This window comes from Cnephaeus nilssonii (genome assembly GCF_951640355.1).
Source record: "Cnephaeus nilssonii genome assembly, chromosome: 9".
Taxonomy (NCBI): Eukaryota; Metazoa; Chordata; class Mammalia; order Chiroptera; family Vespertilionidae; genus Cnephaeus; species Cnephaeus nilssonii.
Window position 1 is genome coordinate 63339063 of NC_137080.1, and position 13286 is coordinate 63352348.

The 13286-nt window shown below is 42.8% G+C and overlaps 1 protein-coding gene and 1 pseudogene across 2 annotated transcripts in view; one reads left to right on the forward strand and one right to left on the reverse strand.

The window, feature by feature from the left end:
• MTO1 (mitochondrial tRNA translation optimization 1) overlaps positions 1–9655 on the reverse strand; it is a 37125-nt gene extending 27470 nt beyond the window's left edge. The window contains exons 1-3 of the mRNA XM_079781185.1: positions 9347–9655; positions 4787–4986; positions 4591–4708 (exon numbers count right to left, since the gene is read on the reverse strand). Coding sequence (XP_079637311.1) covers positions 4591–4708; positions 4787–4986; positions 9347–9563 — 535 coding nt within the window. The 5' untranslated portion in view covers positions 9564–9655. The remainder of the gene's footprint in view (positions 1–4590; positions 4709–4786; positions 4987–9346) is intronic.
• Positions 9656–10569: 914 nt separating this feature from the next.
• On the forward strand, positions 10570–13221 carry LOC307104774 (glyceraldehyde-3-phosphate dehydrogenase-like; annotated as a pseudogene). The gene is made up of 2 exons (XR_013815265.1): positions 10570–10590; positions 11761–13221. The product of XR_013815265.1 is annotated as a glyceraldehyde-3-phosphate dehydrogenase-like (transcript).
• The last annotated feature ends 65 nt before the right edge of the window (positions 13222–13286 follow it).

A 13286-nucleotide genomic window follows, 5' to 3' on the forward strand; every position in this document is an offset into this window, starting at 1 on the left:
GTGCAGAAGGCAGCTGATCAATGATTCTCTCTCATCATTGATGTTTCTATCTCTCTCCCTCTCCCTTCTCTGAAATTAATAAAAATTAAAAATAAAAATAAATATATATACATATATATATATATATATATATATATATATATATATATATATATCTCACATCTGTGGCCCTGGCTGATGTGGCTCAGCAGTTAGAGCATTGGCCCTGCATGGAAGGGTCTCGGGTTTAATTCCCAGTCAGGGGCACGTGCCTGGGTCCCTGCCCCCTTCACTCTAAAAATCAATGGAAAAAGCATCCTTGGGTGAGGATTAACAACAACAAAAAGTGACATCTGTGCAGAAGGCCTAGAGAGCAACTGTCCTGATTATAGCAGTAAATTGTGGGGGATTGCCCTAGCCCAGTGGTCGGCAAACTCATTAGTCAACAGAGCCAAATATCAACAGTACAACGATTGAAATTTCTTTTGAGAGCCCAATTTTTTAAACTTAAACTTCTTCTAACGCCACTTCTTCAAATTAGACTCGCCTAGGCTGTGGTATTTTGTGGAAGAGCCACCCACACTCAAGGGGCCAAAGAGCCGCATGTGGCTCGTGAGCCGCAGTTTGCCAACCACGGCCCTAGCCGGTTTGGCTCAGTGGATAGAGCGTCGGCCTGCGGATGGAAGGGTCCAGGGTTCGATTCCGGTCAAGGGCACATGCCTGGGTTGCGGGCTCGGTCGAACGTGCAGGAGGCAACTGATCAATGATTCCCTCTCATCATTGATATTTTTATCTCTCTCTTCTCCCTTCCTCTCTGAAATCAATAAAAAAAATATTTTTAAAAAATTGTGGGGGACTGTGGAAGTTGATATTTCTGGAAGGGAAGCATTAAAGAAAACAACAGAATTGATAAATTATTTGAGCACTGAATTTTTTTCTGATGAAAAAGTTGAACAGGTACACAGGTAAAATAAGTAAATAAAAAATAAAGCAATTATTAACCCAAGGCAAAACAAAGAGGTATATAAAAGAAAACAAACATAATACACTACTTGAATCTGTAGTGAACAATATTCAAATAATCATAATAATATAAATATTATCAACCAAAATTTATGGTATTGGAAGGATAGAGGGAAGGAAAGTAGGGGATTAAAGACAGCTACCATATCCCTAGCCCAGTGGTCGGCAAACTGCGGCTCTTTGGTCCCTTGAGTGTGGCTCTTCCACAAAATACCACATGCGGGCGCGCACGTACAGTGCGATTGAAACTTTGTGGCCCATGCGCAGAAGTTGGTTTTCGGCCTGGGCGAGTCTATTTTGAAGAAGTGGTTCTAACGCCGAGCCACACTCAAGGGGCCAAAGAGCTGCATGTGGCTCGCGAGCCATGGTTTGCTGACCACTGCCCTAGCCAATTTGGCTCAGTAGATAGAGTGTTGGCCTGAGGATTGAAGGGTCCCCGGGTTCGATTCCGGTCAAGGGTACATACCCGGGTTGTGGGCTCGATCCCCAGTGTGGGGCATGCAGGAGGCAGCAGAACAATGATTCTCTCTCATCATTGATGTTTCTATCTCTCTCCCTCTCTAAAAGGAATAAAAATATATTAAAAAATAAAAAAATAAAGAGAGTTACCATAAAAAAGTTAATAGATAATGTCTAAGACTGATAATTTAAGGGGTAAAAATATAAGCTTATTGTTGAGAAATATGTTAAGTATAGATCAGAAGTGACAGTTAAAAAAACTGAACTATTAGGTTTATAGAGGGGATACAGAAAATAAACATGTATCTATATGCTTTTTTTTAAGTACATTCTTTTTTTTTTTAACATATTTTATTAATTTTTTACAGAGAGGAAGGGAGAGGGATAGAGAGTTAGAAACATGGATGAGAGAGAAACATCGATGAGCTGCCTCCTGCACACCCCCTACTGGGGATGTGCCTGCAACCAAGGTACATGCCCTTGACCGGAATTGAACCCGGGACCTTTCAGTCTGCAAGCCGATGCTCTATCTACTGAGCCAAACCGGTTAGGGCTATACATACTTTTAAATTCTACTTGATTTTTATAAAAGTTAGGTGCATGAGATATTTTGATTAAAAAATTAATACATCTGAGAAACCAAGATGGCGGCATAGGTAAACACCTAAACTGCTGCCTCGCACAACAATTTCAAAACTACAACTAAAAGACAGAATGGACATCATCCAGAACCACAGGAAAGCTGGCTGAGTGGAAATTCTACAACTAGAAGGAAAGAGGAAAGCACACAAAGAATCAGAGGAGCTGCAAAGGACTGAGGTACGGAGACACGTGTGCAGAGAGGAAGGGCGGCTGAGTGTCTGGCTGGCTTTCTCTGGTGGGAGGGGGAAGGAAGCCCCGGACTGCACTGAACCCCAGTTCCGACTGCACTGAACCCCAGTTCCGGGTGAAACCCCGTGGACCCAGGCTCATACGGGGGGAGTCTGGACTGTCAGGTAGAGTGAAAGGCACACGGAGACTCGGGGAAGCCTCAGCGGGCAGGGGTCTGGAGGCTCGCATGCCCGTGAACACAAGTGCGCGCAGAGAAGACTGACTGCTGAGGTTGCCGCTAGCTCTCCCTAGCGGAAGGGAGTCGGAAGCTCCTGACTGCACTGAACCCCAGTTCCGGGTGAGCCTGGGGGAATCTGGACTGTCAGGCAGAAACTCAGAGGAGCCGTGGAAGGCAGAGGTCTGGAGGCGCGTGCGCGAGGGCAGGGCTGACGGGAAGCCAAGACTGTCTGATCAGCTCTGAGACTTCGCCCCATCCAAGCCGAGCACAGAGGCTTTTGCAATTTTGCAAGTCTGGTCCTATAAGGCTGTCTCCAGCATAGGTCTCCTGGCGTAGACACAGCTGATACACATAGCCAATTGACCTGGAGGTCAATTCCTCCCAGTGATACCAACAACAATCAAGACTGTACACACAGCCCACAAAGGGGTGTACCACGAGTGTTCACCTCAGGTGACTGGGGAGGCTGACCCACTGGGCCATATAGGAAACCAAGCACACAAAGCTACCCTACCAACTCAGGGAAGCAGCGAAAATGCAAAGACAGGATAACAGATTGCAAACGAAAGAAGTGGAGGAAAACAAACATCTGGATATAGAATTCAAAACCACGGTTATAAGGTTTTTCAAGAATTTCCTAGATAAGGCCGATAACTTTAGCCAGACCCTCGAGGATATGAAAAAGGACCAACTAGAAATTAAACATACACTGACTGAAATAAAAAATATTATACAGAGACCCAACAGCAGACTACAGGAACGCAAGAATCAAGTCAAAGATTTGGAATACCAAGCCGCAAAAAACACTCCTCTAAAAAAGCAAAAAGAAAAAAGAATCCAGAAAGTTGAAGATAGTGTAAGGAGCCTCTGGGACGGCTTTAAGCGTACCAACATCCGAATTTTTGGGGTGCCAGAAGAAGAGAGAGAGCAAGAGACTGAAAACGTATTTGAAGAAATAATGACTGAAAACTTCCCCCACCTAGTGAAAGAAATAGACTTACAAGTCCAGGAAGTGCACAGAACCCCAAACAAAAGGAATCCAAAGAGGACCACACCAAGACACATCATAATTAAAATGCCAAGAGCAAAAGACAGAGAGAATATTAAAAGCAGCAAGAGAAAAACAGTTAATTACCTACAAGGGAGCACCCATACGACTGTCAGCTGATTTCTCAACAGAAACTATGCAGGCCAGAAGGGAGTGTCAAGAAATATTCAAAGTGATGAATAGCAAGAACCTACAACCAAGATTACTCTACCCAGCAAAGTTATCATTCAGAATTGAAGGGCAGATAAAGAGCTTCACAGATAAGAAAAAGCTAAAGGAGTTCATCACCACCAAACCAGTATTATATGAAATGCTGAAAGGTATTCTTTAAGAAGAGGAAGAAGAAAAAAGTAAAGATAAAAATTATGAACAACAAATACATATCTATCAACAAGTGAACCCAAAAATCAAGTGAATTAAAAATCTGAGGAACAGAATAAACTGGTGAATATAATAGAATCAGGGGCATAGAAAGGGAGTGGATTGATAATTCTCAGGGGGAAAGGGGGATGGGGGGTGTAGGAAGAGACTGGACAAAAATTGTACACCTATGGATGAGGACAGTGGTGGGAAGGTAAGGGCAGAGGGTGGGGTGGGAACTGGGTGGAGGGGAGGTATGGGGGGAAAAAGGAGAAACTATTGTAATAATCTGAACAATAAAGATTTATTAATTAAAAAAAATTAATACATAACCCTTTTAAATATAAAACATATAATAATCTTATAAATATAAGCTTTAAAGGTTTAAGGTCAGAACTAGGAAAAATAAAAAGTACAACAGAAAAAACAAGAGAAAAAAGACACAATTATTCAGGCTAAAGTCCTACACATGGTACAGATGAGCCCATAATTTGACTAAGCTTTACAAATGCCAAAATGAAAGAATTATGATCTTTTTATACAGTTTTCCTCATTCATGAAGAGAAAAACGCAACAATTTCCTAGAAAAGTAAAACATCCCCATACTCTGCTCTAAAATAAATTGCTTACATGGAGTCTGATATTGTTATTATCATCTATAACTAGTACATACCCAAAACAACACCACTGACACGGCATTTCCCAGTGTGCTCAGGTTCTGGTTCTGTAAGTATAAGATCTTCTACAGCTCCCTCCTGAACAGTAAGCAGTGGTGTATTTAGGATTTCTTTCTGTCAAAAGAGAGTGCAAGTTGAAACAACAGTTAAACGATCACTACAATCTCTCCTGTTTTTGTGCCTTATTCTCACCTGCATGTTCTGTTTATAGAGTTTCCTATCAATTTGAGCTCTCAGACCCCAAACAGCTGGTCCCTTACGCCGGTTTAATACTTTGTAATGTATTCCAGACTGGTCACAGATTCGGGAACACAGGCCATCCAAAGCATCCACTTCCCTCATTAAATGCCCCTTTCCGATACCACCAAAGGAAGGATTACAGGACATCTGACCTAAAGAAAACAGACAAAATAAATTTATGAGCACTTTGCAATAGTGAGTGCAACAGAAAATTGTTTGTATAAGTGGCTAGAATCAGCTCATGTGATAAAAAATAAGAGTTGAAACAAACACTAACAAGAAAATTCCAAAGTCCCAATAGGGTACAATTCAGGCAATCTGGAAGACAAACCCTTTCAATCTTTTCCTTGATGCATAATTTATTTCATTAGTTTGCCTTTTCCTTTAAAATGTGGTTTTTGAAATCTTTACCTTATGAAACCTTTCCAAATCAAGAATACTTTAAAGAAGTACCTTGGGACTGGTTCACTGTTACAATACATTATGTCTTCTATAAATGCCATCTCTGTTTTCTTTTTTGCTTATTTTGCAGAAATAATTAAATTATAAGTTTCCTCAAAGTAAAAACTATATTTTATATCTTTTCTTTAAAATTCCCTAGTCTTATTTGGAGGTCTGGATATTGCTACTCATCAAAATGACTTACCTTTATTTTTTTTTATTGATTTTAGAGAGAGAGAGAGAGGAAGGGAGCGAGAGAAAGAGAAACAGAGAGAGAGAAAGACATCAATTTGTTGTTCCACTTATTTATGCATTGTGCCCTGACTAGGGATCAAACACAACTTTGGTGTATCGGGGACGATGCTCTAACCTACTGAGCAACTGGGCCAGGGATAATGATGTAGCTTTTAATATCCATTACATATCAGTTAATTTTACAAAAATTTCTGAACCCCACTAATTTCTGACATTTTCTTAAACTTTGATCCCCAGAAATGAGTCTCCTCATACACAGAAGGGGGGAAAAACAGAACACCTAAAACACCAGAAATTATTGAAATTCCACTACTTTCTTTTTAAAAAATATATTTTTATTGATTTCAGAGAGGAAGGAAGAGATAGAGACAGAAACATCAATGATGAGAGAGAATCATTGATCAGCTGCCTCCTGCATGTCCCACAATGGGGATCAAGCCTGCAACCCAGGCATATGTCCTGATTGGGAATGGAACCTTGACCTTCTGTTTCATAGGTTGACATGCAACCACTAAGCCACACCGGCTTGGCTCCACTACTTTCTTATATCCCTAAACTAGACAACTGCTAGGCACTTTATTAAATTAGTGTAACTATATTACAAACCTATTTATAAAATTTGCATTTGTGAAGGTCAAATGCAAAGAAATCCTCATCTTTTTAAATTGCTGAAAACTTTTTCTCAAAGAAATATATGCCTATAAGGAGCTTCTCTCCTTATAGGCATAAAAGTTGAACATGTCACTCCCTTTTGCTTAGTCCTCAAAATTTTTCTCAACAGAGAACTCCAGGAAGCCAGCATTCATTCCCAATCATTTGGAGTTGGAATAAGATCTAGTGATCATCTGTGCTCTTAAATAGAGGCTACTAACATCCCAAGTGTGGCCCCAGTACCTGAGGTGGGCAGTGGTAGTAGAAATGTATAAATCAGTAAATTTTTCACTCTACTAAAAAATTTAAGTCAGCTATGTAGAAAAGCTGATGGTAAAAAAACAGTTAACAACTGACCACTTAATATGGGCCAGCTATTATCCCAGGTGAATTGCATGTACACTGAGTGGCCAGATTATTATGATCTCTGAATGCATAATAATCTGGCCACTCAGTGTATATCCTATATAATAAAAGGCTAATATGCAAATTGTCCCCTCGACCAGGAGTTCGATTAGCAGGCAGGCTGGCCAACTGCCCATGTCCCCTCCCCCTGGCCAGGCTGGCCGGACCCCACCCATGCACGAATTCATGCACTGGGAATTATATATTAGAGGCCCGGTGCATGAATTAGGCCACACTTGGGATGTTAGCAGCCTCTATTTAAGAGCACAGATGATCACTAGATCTTATTCCAACTCCAAATGATTGGGAATGAATGCTGGCTTCCTGGAGTTCTCTGTTGAGAAAAATTTTGAGGACTAAGCAAAAGAGAATGACATGTTCAACTTTTATACCTATAAGGAGAGAAGCTCCTTATAGGCATATATTTCTTTGAGAAAAAGTTTTCAGCAATTTAAAAAGATGAGGATTTCTTTGCATTTGACCTTCACAAATGTAAATTTTATAAATAGGCTTGTAATATAGTTACACTAATTTAATAAAGTGCCTAGAAGTTGTCTAGTTTAGGGATATAATATACATAACACTGAGTGGCCAGATTATTATGCGTTCAGAGATCATAATAATCTGGCCATTCAGTGTATTTTCTGGCTTAAAACTTTACAGCAACCTGACGAAGTTGATACTATTACTTCTATTTCATGGAGAAAGTGAGGCTTAGATAAATTGTCCCTTGTCAAGGTCACCCAGATAATACACAGTAGAGCCTAAAATTCAGAAAGTCTAACAACCTCTTAATGGACAACATTCTCCATAAAATACATAGGTGATACAACATAGAATAAACAGGCTCAGAAGGCCAGTCTCTTTAATGGTGAAAGGCAAAATATAAGTTTGCCAAAAACCATTATTTTCCAGGTTAGTGTAAAAATAGAAGACTTTCTTTCCACCTCTGACCTCACTATTGGCAAATGGTACGACTGAATCATAGCAGGACAAATCTTGCATTCTATATTCTTATAGAAGTTCAACCTACTAAACCAAAGCTATCTTTATGAGGTCACGCAGAAATATCTAATACTCCACTATATCAAATTACCTTAGGAAATAAAACTTTGATTTTAAAATAGAATTGTTATTCACTAAGGTCACCTGTAAGAATTATTAAAATATATCTGAAATATATTTACTTTAAAACTTATATTTTGTTGAGAATATGAATGAGTTTTGATAGGAATCCCTATATCCCTTACAGAACTACATAATACACTATATAATGATCCCTTTAGTTCAATAATACATTTTTGTTCATTAGATTTTTGTTATTATTATTGAAAGGTAGTACTATAAGCAGTATTGTACAATAAGCAAAATATAATTTTGGGGGGAATCATATCGTTCCTCTCCAAACGAATCACAGTTAACTGTATATTTCTCCAGTTATGATCTAGATGGCAATTTTAAAACCTATTTCAGTATACAAATATGTGATTTACTCACAATTTTTACAAAACGCAGTTAATATTTTAATTGCTATTCACTCTTAAGCAAAATTCAGGAGGAAAGACATAGGCATGCAAAATTTACAAGATACTGTTTAGGTTAGCATCTATCATGATGCAAGAGAGCGATCTAGTGCCCTAGCTGGTTTGGCTCAGTGGCTAGAGCATCAGCCTGGGGACTGAAGAGTCCCAGGTTCGATTCCGGTCACCAGGCACATACCTGGGTTGCGGGCTTGATCCCCAGTAGCGGATGTGCAGGAGGCAGCCAATCAATGATTCTCTCTCATCATTGATGTTTCTTTCTTTTTTAAAAAAATATATTTTATTGATTTTTTTACAGAGAGGAAGGGAGAGGGATAAAGAGTTAGAAACATCGATGAGAGAGAAACATCAATCAGCTGCCTCCTGCACACCTCCCACTGGGGATGTGCCCGCAACCAAGGTACATGCCCTTGACCGGAATCGAACCTGGGACCCTTCAGTCTGCAGGCTGACGCTCTATCCACTGAGCCAAACCAGTTAGGTCATCACTGATGTTTCTATCTCTAACTCTCCCTTCCTCTCTGAAATCAATAAAGATATACTTTTAAAAAGAAAGAGAGAGAGAGAGAGAGAGAGAGAGAGAGAGAGAGAGAGAGAGAGAGAGATCTAGACCTAGCCGATTTGGCTCCGTGGATAGAGCATTGGCCTGCGGACTCAGGGGTTCTGGGTTCCATTCCGGTCAAGAGCATGCACCTCAGTTGAAGGCTCTATCCCAGGCCCTGGTCGGGGCAGGTGCGGGAGGGAACCAATCACAAAACTGGGGAACAAACATCCAGCAGAAATATAGAATGCAACAAAAGGTAGCATCCTTCAACAGGGCTTCACAAAATCTTGAGAAAAAAACACAGCGGTCATTTGTAAACGATCACTAACAAGGTTAATTCCCTCTTTAGCCAAAGCAACAAGCTAGTAAAGGTTAAACGGCAATGAAATCAGAAGCTATCAGCAAGTAGAGTCTTCTAAGTTTCCCCCTTTCCCAAGGCACCGCCCCCCACATCCTCCAAGCAACTATTTTTGTCGGCAGCAGCATAATCCCTGGTCCACAGCACAGCCTAAGCCAGAGTTCTGACCCAAATCGGGCTAAAACCACCGACCCTAGGATTCTCACTAGCCTTGGGGGAGGGAGCAGGCTGCCCACACCAGGCACCGGAAGGAGAAGGGGGCTGATTATTCGCAACTCGCGTCCTCCGCAAAGCTCCACAGCGGCCGTGCCCCTCACCGATCGTGTCCACCCGGTGTGTGAGGAGCAGAGTTCGGGAGCCGCACCGCGCGGCCGCGGCGGCCGCCTCCGTGCCCGCGTGCCCTCCGCCCACGACCACCACGTCGTAGTGCGGGGCCTGGGGCGCAGCGCTGTCGCCGCTGAGCCGGGCCGGCGAAAGGTGCTGTTTGGCGAGGGAGCCCGCGACCCAGCGACCGCAGCCTCGGAGAGAGAACATGGTTGGAGACGGCAGAGTCGGTCTGACTCTACACCCGACTCGAGCGACGCGCAACCGTAAAGGGCACCGGAGTGAATCTTCAGGGCGCAGCCTCCTTGCTCTGACGTCACGGCGTAGCACGTCTCCGTCCAGCGTCGCCGCTGATTGGCGGTTTGGCGCGACGCGACTAGTAAATCTAGACCCGGTCCCCGCGCTGGTGGTTCCTGGGCCGTGCACCTGCGTCGTGGTCCCTGCAGGTGGTTTGACTTCCTGTGGCTCTGGAGTGAGAGACTTTGATTTATTGTGCCGTTTCTTTATGCACGCGTGGGTGCTTTCTTAAATGTGCCCTGACTGGAGATGGAACCTCCACCTTGGTGTATGGAGAGGATGCTCCAAGCAACTGAGTTACCCAGCCAGGTATTAATGCTGGCTTGGTGTATGGAGAGGATGCTCCAAGCCAGGTTACCCAGCCATTTTTCCCCCCTTTTCAATTCAGCTTATCGTCTTCTATTATATGTTTATTGGCTGTTTCTCCAAGCCAAAATGTAAGCTTCAGGAGGGCAAGGATCTTTGTTTATTTATCAATATATTCCAAGAACCTAGAATAGTAGACACTCAAATATTTCATGAGTGACTAAATGAATTACTGAGACAAACATGAAACATAAAGGATAAGATGCAAATCAAGTAGGGCCCTAGCCGGTTTGGCCTGTGGACCTGAGGGTCCCAGGTTCGATTCCAGTGGAGGGCACTATCTCGGTTGCAGGCTCCTCCCCATCCCCCCGACCCTGGTCAGGGCGAGTGGGGGAGGCAGCCAATTGATGTGTTTCCTTCACAATGGTATTTCTCTCTGTCTTTCCCTCTCTCTTCCACTCTCTCTAAAAATCAACAGAAAAATGAATCTTTGGTATTATTTTTCTTCTAGATAAAGTCCAAGATTCAAATCAAGACAGCTAAAAAGTCATTCCCTCTATGATCTGGACACTGGTTGCTGCAACAAGATTGAGCAAGGAACAAGTTTTCCTCATTTGAGAGGTCAGCAGCAGAGGTATTTAATTCTGGTCTGGTGGATTGTTGCTTGCATGTTTTTGGTGGACTTTTGAGGACACCAGTGGACTCTTGAGGACTTTGGAAATGGCTGGAAATCAGCATTAAGCTATCTGCAGAGTTATTTACTGGATTCCATGACAATCAACTGGAGTCCTTGGAGGAGAAAAATAGAACCATAGAGCAGAGGTCTTCAGAATGGAGTAGGCAGACCCCTGGGCATCCTGGAAGACCGCCCAAATACACTTCCAGTTTTAAGGAAATGGATTTCCAAATTTCAGCTTCTAGTTTATTCTTCCCTAAAATTGGTCAGCTTGCAAACAAGCCTAACTACACAATAGTCCTTCCATTTTACAAAGGAAAAATAAATGGATAAAGCTCATGAATAAACATCTTTCATATTACAATTCAAACTAGGGCTCACTGCCCTAAGGTGTAAGAAAACCTCTTTGTACTAAAGAGAAGGATATATCAAAGTACTGGATTCAGGGAATCCTCTTAAAATTTTAATCCATTGGCAGATGAATGAATAAATAAAATGTAGTATATACATAGAATAGAATTATTCAGCCTTAAAAAGGAAGGCTGACACAGCAAAACATGGATAAACCTTGAGGACTTATCTAATTAAAATAAACCAGTCATTAAACCACAAAGACAGTGTGATTCCACTTCCATGAGGTACCTAGAGTAGTCAAATTCATAGAAACAAAGTAGGAGGGTGTTTGCCAGGGGCTGGCGAGAGGGGGCAATGGGGTGTTATTTAATGGGTACAGAGTTTCAGTTTTCCAAGATGAAGAGTTCTGGAGATGGGTTTTAGTATTTAATGTCACTGAACTGTACACTTGAAAATGGTTAGCATGGTTTTAAAGAAGTAATCAAGGCTTTCTAAACCCAAGGGGTTCCTGTCTCATATGTATTTATATGGAGGGATTGGCTTTAGAAATGTATTTTTGAGATACTGTATTGAGTGAGATACTCTGGAAGCTGAACAGCCAAAGCAGTATGGAGTATTTAAAATGTACAATTTTTTATGGGTTTTTTAAGAACCAATGGATAAAACTCATGAATAAGAACTTCCCACAATTTCTTTAAGATTGTGTGTCCTTTTAAAAAGTCAGGTAGGCTCTCTGCTCCTCCTGTTCATCAGATAGCCTCTCCTCCTGCGCAGTGCCAGCCGCAACCCAGAGACACAATGATGAAGGTCAGAGTGAACGGATTTGGCCGTAGTTGGTGCCTGGTCACCAGGGCTGCTTTTAACTCTGGCAAAGTGGATACTGTTGCCATCAATGACCCCTTCATTGACCTCAACTCCATGGTCTACATGTTCCAGTATGATTCTACTCATCGTAAGTTCAAAGGCACAGTCAAGGCTGAGAACTGTAAGCTTGTCATCCATCTCCATTTTCTAGGAGTGAGATACCGCCAACATCCAAATGGTTGATGCTGGTGCTGAATATGTTGTGGTGTCTGCTAGTGTCTTCACTACCTTGGAGAAGGCTGGGGCTCACTTTAACGGTGGAGTCAAGAGGGTCATCATCTCTGTCCCTTCTGTGGGTGCTGCCATGTTTGTGAAGGGGAAGGAACCATGACAAGTGTGACAATGCCCTCAGGATTGTCAGCAATGCCTCCTGCACCACCCACTGCTTGGTCCCCCTGGCCAAGGCCATCCATGACAACTTTGGCATCGTGGAGGGACTCATGACCACAGTCCATGCCATCACTGCCACCCAGAAGACCGTGGACGGCCCCTCTGGGAAGCTGTGGTGTGATAGCGGAGAGGCTGCCCAGAACATCATCCCTGCTTCTACTGGTGCTGCCAAGGCTGTGGGTAAGGTAATTCATGAGCTGAATGGGAAGCTCACTGGCATGGCCTTCTCTGTCCCCACCCAAATGTGTCGGTTGTGGATCTGACCTGCCGCCTGGAGAAAGCTGCCAAATACGATGACATCAAGAATATAGTGAAACAGAGGGGCCCCTCAAGGGCATCCTGGTTATACTGAGGACCAGGTTGTCTCCTGGGACTTTAACAATGACACCTCCTCCTCCATCTTTGATGCTGGGGCTAGCATTGCTCTCAACGACCACTTTGTCAAGCTCATTTCCTGGTATGACACTGAATTTGGCTACAGCAACAAGGTGGCAGACCCTATGGTCCACGTGGCCTCCAAGGAGTTAGAGCCCCCTGGCCCACCAGCCCCAACCAGAGGAAGAGAGACCCTCAGCTGCTGGGGAGTCCTTGCCCCAAATCGATCCCCAACACACTTAGAATCTCCTGACTTTCACAGTTTCCCCTGAAGAAGGGGAGGGGCTTAGGGAGCCCTACTTTGTCATGCACCATCAAAAAAGTTCACTGCACCCAGCCAAAAAAGAAACAACTAAAAATAAATATTTATTACAATTACAGTAATCTTAATCTCTTTCAGTCTTGTAAAAGATGAACATTTACTATTTCACATTAATTTTTAAAAGTACCCTTATTTAAACTTACGTTGAAAAAGTTTGTCAACTTCAATGGGTGAGAAAGCTTGTAGTTTCCCACAGTTCTTTTAGGTGGCTTGCCAGCAAAAGCGTCGGGCTGTCAATGCTGCCGAGGGTGTCTGCAGCTTGTCTCGGGTTCGCCTTCGCACTGGAGCAGGAGAACGTTAGCATCCCTGGCGGGGCCGCGGGCCACCCCGTGGCGGCGGGGGCGTGGCT